This window comes from Oryzias melastigma, linkage group LG23 (assembly GCF_002922805.2).
Source record: "Oryzias melastigma strain HK-1 linkage group LG23, ASM292280v2, whole genome shotgun sequence".
Taxonomy (NCBI): Eukaryota; Metazoa; Chordata; class Actinopteri; order Beloniformes; family Adrianichthyidae; genus Oryzias; species Oryzias melastigma.
Genome location: NC_050534.1, coordinates 15,131,619 through 15,137,592, shown reverse-complemented (window position 1 = coordinate 15,137,592; position 5,974 = coordinate 15,131,619). Strand labels below are relative to the sequence as shown.

The 5,974-nt window shown below is 38.0% G+C and overlaps 1 protein-coding gene across 6 annotated transcripts in view; it reads left to right on the top strand.

The window, feature by feature from the left end:
* The window catches only part of impdh1b (IMP (inosine 5'-monophosphate) dehydrogenase 1b), an 87,256-nt gene that overhangs the window by 12,061 nt on the left and 69,221 nt on the right, over window positions 1-5,974 (top strand). For 5 of the 6 annotated variants that reach the window (XM_036210336.1, XM_024282863.2, XM_036210337.1 and 2 more), the window contains one exon: window positions 4,572-4,831. In XM_036210336.1, coding sequence (XP_036066229.1) covers window positions 4,614-4,831 — 218 coding nt within the window. In that variant the 5' untranslated portion in view covers window positions 4,572-4,613. Of the gene's footprint in view, window positions 1-4,560; window positions 4,832-5,974 lie in introns of those variants that run through there. The other variant, XM_036210333.1, reaches the window with a different exon arrangement.

Below are 5,974 nucleotides of genomic sequence, written 5' to 3'. Positions count from 1 at the left end.
AGCTCAAATTAAAAGTTATTTAAGGTTTAAGATTATTCATTCTGGAATAGAATTCCTGGCTTTCTATTATTCATAATTATGGTTAAAAGTTACAGTTTTACATTTTAAGAAATTGTCATTCTGCTAGCCTTTTGGACTGTTTTGACATTTACTAATATATTTTAGGCTACTTTGGAGTTTAGCTTAAATCTCAGCTACATGCTAGCTGTTTTGGATAATTTAGGCTTTTTTGTTGTTCTTAAGGCTATTTTAGAGTATACCTAATATTTCCTCTACAGATTTTTTTGTGGCTAATTTAGGCTTTTTAAAAAGTTTTTTAGGCTGTTTAGGAGTTTAGCTAATATTTCAGCAAAATGCTAGCTGTTTTGGCTAACCTAAGTTTCTCTTTTTTTTCTCGTTTTTTTACTCTAATTTTGCATTTAGTTAACATTTTAACTGGCTATTAGCTTCGTTGTTTTCAGCTATTAGCTTCAGCATTTTCAGCTATTAGCTTCAGCATTTTCAGGTATTAGCTTCAGCGTTTTTAGCATCTTCCGCTATCAGTACTAGCATCTCCAATGGCAAATTCAGCTTACAGCATTCACACTAGTATTATTGTAGGTAATACTACATATCTAGTTCATAATTATTTTAAAATGTTACAGTTTTAAAGTTTTAAAAATGTAGTTTTAGTGTCTCCAATAAATGTTTATCCTGTTCGGCCTACGACCAAAGGTGTGTTTTGGATTTTGGCCTCTTGTGCAATTGAGTTTGACACCCATGATCTAATCCCTCGACCTCTTGTTGGCTGCACAGCACACTGAGGCTCTTTGAACAGTTCTTCACCGCAACCAAAACAACAACAAGATCTGGCGAGAACCAGCTCGTGTTAAATGTTCAGACAGCCTTACAGTTTTTCTTGTTATGAGACATGCACTACTTAGTTTTTACTTGGGATGGGTACCAAAAAGTGAAAAATTGTTCTGGGACAGTCTTTGGTCTATGTGCCACATCGCCAGGCCCTTGCCAATACACAGTAATGGGGGTAGTAAATAATATAGTATTTTAAACTGGAATACACATTTACCATCATATAATTGGTCTCTGATCCCCTGGGAGAGTTTGTCAATAAATGAAACAGCCTGGAGCGGGTCACTCCACCCTCTGTCAGAGGCGGTGGTCACATTCCTCTGAGCAGGAGCACTTTTGGTAAATTGGTCTGGTCAGTAAGGAATTTGGTACCAGAGGAGGTTAAATTGCAAACAACATTTACAAAAAAAAAAAAAAATAAATAGAAATTGTGACACATCAACTCATATAGCTACCTAAAATATAAGCCTGCTTTTGAGGCAATGATAAAATGTTGTATCTACTGTATCTGCATTTATACTTCACTATTAGCATTTGGCTAATTCTGGCTTTTTCACCCATGTTTAATCGTGCTTTTTTGCACCGTTCCCTTTTAAATAAACTATTATAAATGTCATTACATTATCTATATTGTTAAGATAAAAGTGTAAAACAAATGCTGTTAGACAGGATTTGAATAATTGGAGTTCATAATCATTAATTAGTGAAGGAATGAAAAAAAAATTACACAGCAAAGACAGATGACTCAGAAAATGATAAAAGTGTCAGTTTTAAAAACCTTCACTAGGTGGCGGTATGTAGCAGTGAGATAGCAAAGCAAGGCAGCAGACTCATGGAATAGATAAAGTGATATCATAGAGTTGGTGGATCTGTTAAATGTGTATTCCCAAAACTGCAAACTTAAAAGTATTGTTTTAACAGGGCTTAATGTCTTTCTGTGTTCCATGTTTTAATTTATGTCATCTCAGGAGAAAATGTGACAAGATCAATAAAAGTGATTCTCAGTTTGAACTGTGAAAGTTTGGAATGTGTACAATGAAAGACAAGTCGTCCACCTTTTTCTTAACCCTTTTCTGCTCTATTAAGCCTGAAAGATGTCTTAGAAAATATTTGTTATTAAAGTTTCAAAAGCACATTCAGACTTGAGCTTATTGCTTTATTTCATGTTCTTTTAACTAGTTTTTGTTGCAGTGTCACTAAAAAGTTTGACAGTTTTGTAGCATGCCCTCCATAAGATTTTTAAACACAGCAAAAATATTGTGTTTTTTTAATGTGAAAGTTATGCAATATAGCCATAAATAACCACTTCTCATGTTGCAAAAAGCCAAAAAGTAAATGATAATTTCAATAATTATACATGCAAATCTATTTCAAGAAATGGGTTGGTCATTTCAACTGTCAAACATGGTAGTGGAACTGCTGGGTGCATGGTTGGTGACAAACAATGACACAACTAAAATTAATTAAACTGAATATAAAACATTTTGTTAGAAAAAAACAAGTTTAGGGCTGCACGGTGGCGCAGTGGTTAGCGCTCTTGCCTCACAGCAAGAAGGCCCCGGTTCGAATCCTGGCTGGGACCTTTCTGTGTGGAGTTTGCATGTTCTCCCCGTGCATGCGTGGGTTTTCACCGGGGACTCCGGCTTCCTCCCACCGTCCAAAAACATGCTCCATAGGTTAATTGGTGACTCTAAATTGCCCCTAGGTGTGTCTGTGAGAGTGAATGTGTGTGTGATTGAGGCCCTGCGATGGACTGGCGACCTGCCCAGGGTGTACCCCGCCTTCGCCCATCAGTAGCCGGGATAGGCTCCGGCACCTCCGCGACCCCGAAAGGGAAGAAGCGGACAAGAAAATGGATGGATGGAAAAACAAGTTTACATACTGAAAGTGGCAGCTTTTAGTTTCAATTTCAGGTACAACTGCCATTAAAAATTAATCTATTTTTAGTTTTTTCTTCTATTTCTTAAATTTCTTTTTTTTATTGAAAAGTAAAATCAAAACTATTACTTTGGGCCTCAAAATGACTTTGTCTCATGTAAGCTAACAAACTGTAAACATACTTAAAAAAAACCTGTTTTTTTCTTTTTGCCAATTTTTTACACTTTTCCAATGTCTAATCTGCACTGAAAAAGATAATATTTTGCACAAAAAAATAAAAGTCTACAGAGTTTTGTAGCTGTCTTGTGATATAAGTGCAAGCTAAGCGTAAAATTATCAGGGTTCATAGGAAGTCGAACAGCCAGAGTGTTGCCCAACGGAAGGTTTCTAACTCTATTTGTACACACTTACAATATGAAGCTGAAATTATGAGTTTTTATCATCTGTTTAAAAAAAAAAAAGTCAAATTTGGATAAAGTGACTTCACTTTTTTGAGCTTTTTTGCTTCAGCTGATTGATGTGAAATCGAGTCATATGACAGGTTGCGTCTTTACTTAAACTTTAACTTTTTTTCCTCCTTTAGTGAATAGACGTATTTGTATTTTTTTGAATCTTATGATTTGGATTTTCCCTAACGAACCGTTGACAGTCCACGCCGTGCACATGACTTTCACTACGCTAAATGTAATTGAATCAACTGGGACAAACCAAAACGCACAGACGTGGAATTAAGTCGCTCTGCATGTGACTCTTTAATGCTGCAGATTAGATGAAGTTAAGTGCAGCTCTTAGTGTCCGATTGGAGTGGAAATGTTGAAAACCGGGTTTGCACTTAGTGAGCATGTGAGAGAAGTTTTCTAAACCAGATCGGGAGGATTGTTTTTCCTTTTTTTTCTTTTTTGTTGTTAATCTTAACATCTCACCAACTGCCACTCACAGTCCATTATCTGGAGGAGTTTCTTTTGAGATAAGTGAGGTGTGACTCTATCCTAAGGGGTCCCTCTTTAAAAAGTTTCATAATAGCACAATTTCAAGCACGCCCAGACAAGTTTGTCGAACCTTTTTTTTCCCCCCTAAAGATTTTTATAGATCTTTAAACGTATGCAAAAAGGACCTTGACCATTCTCGCAGACAGGTTGAAACGTTGCCTTGGAATATAATCTGCTTTTGAAACCTCTTCGAGAGATTGTGCAACGCTCATTTCTTTGCTGTGTCAAAGCGCAAACAAACAAGTTGATACTGATTTGCAAAATCTGCCGTAGCAAGGCTTCATTTGCAGAATTCAAAAGCACCTGTGATCAAGGTGTGCGGATCTATTGTTTTGATGATGATGTTTAAAAGGGTGCTGCTCTCTTTCAGGAGCTTACTCCCGCTCGTGCTGCTAATTCTAATACTAAAATCCTCTTTGTGAAAATGACGTGGAACCACTGATAGAGAGCAGGATTAACCCACAGACTGAGAGGTAGCAAGACATTTAGATGGTGCACTCCATTCAGAGCCTGAGGACTGCACTTTTATAAAAGTGCATCACAGGAAAAGTCTCCCCCATGAACAGAGCTCCGCTGCTGGCATCATAACCACAGCGACACCATCGCAGTGGGAGAATCTCCTAGGTGACGCCCTCTGCCGACACGCCCAGAGGTGCCTCTCTAAAGGCAGGTGCATCCTGTTGCTTGAGCAGAAGGATTAGTCCCAGGAAGGTTTTTCTGTGTTTTTTTTAGTTTGAAAAGCAACTGAGTAAACAGTTTACATACAGAAAAAAGTTGCAAAACTCAGGCTTCCAACTGGAATTTTAGGAGCCTTGTTTTCCCCCAAACACAACCTTGGACTTTTTTTTCGACAAGGCGGAGGGCCCACCGGTGGAGGAGTCTGACCTTGGGCAGACGATGGAGGGATTTGGCTATGAGCACTTCGCAGATGGAGCAAGAGAGAGCCAGCAGGTGGACTATCGGAAGTTTGTGGGGGACACTCAGCCGTCATGCTTGACTGTCCCGTCCCGGCAAGTGGAAACCCACATCCGGCAAACTCCCCACGGCTATGGGCATGAATCTGCAGCCCAGAGGTACAGCGCCACGCGGATTCAAGCGGGTTTTAGTCCAGAGAGGTGAGTTAGCTAGTATGTTTTTGAAAGTACATGCAACTTTTATTCATTATTTTGTAGAAAAAATCTCAAAATGAATCAGATAAAGCAACTCCACTTAACTATTAAGCTTGCAACAATCAACAAACGTCATTTAAAATAGTTGTTTTTATTTTTAACAGACCTCCTGTGCTTCCACCCGTACGCTAACATCCCTGTGATGCAGCATCAAGGCAGGAATGAGCAGCAGGGAGAGAGATAAGCAAAGCAAAGCTGAATCAAGTGCTCAGAATAGCTCCAGCGCAGAAAGGAACCACTGACCCATATCTGCAATGGCCCACATCTAATATCACACAAATGCAAAGCGGAAAAAAAAAAAACACATCCCAATGAGTCACCTCGGAAAATATCCGATTGCTTTGCTCTATATGATTACAGAGAGATTCACTCAGACGGCGATGCTTGAATGATCTAAAATCACTGCAAGAAATTCTCACTTCATTTCCCTTCATTCACCAATGAGGGGAAGTTGTAACTATGCAAGAGAAAGTTATTTTAAGCAGCATAAACAGTGAATTTGTAGCCTGCAGTAAAACCTTTTACAGCAATATTAAGCAATAATTAACCCAGTCATATAATTAGTTACGAGAAAAGCAGCAAAAACTGCAAAGATGACGGTATTAAGTGAATTAAAATGAAAATACACAGAATAGAATCATAAATCTCCCATGAGCCTCTTGGGAGATCAGGTTCTTAATGACACTTCATCATAAAAAAAGCCTATTAGAGCCAAGGATAAAATATGACTTACATAGCTAATAAGAAAATTATTTTTGGTATTTCTTTTGACTTTTATTCCACTTAAGCACACATAAGTAGTGGCCGTGTTGATTGATACGTGAGGGAAATTCATCTGAGTGTGACAGGTTTGACTTTAGATGATCAATGGACTTGTTTGTGTTTTTAAATGCATGTGAGAGCACGCACAAATCACGTGTTGTTCTCATTAGCTGTTAAAAGTCACAACCATAAACTAGGTCATACTAGTTTGCCTCATTACCAGTACAGAGTGATGCATCTGTAACACGATTACTGTTGCTAGATGTAAAATGTAAAATCAAACAAAAACAGTCATAAAAATGAACTATACAAAAATCAATCATATTT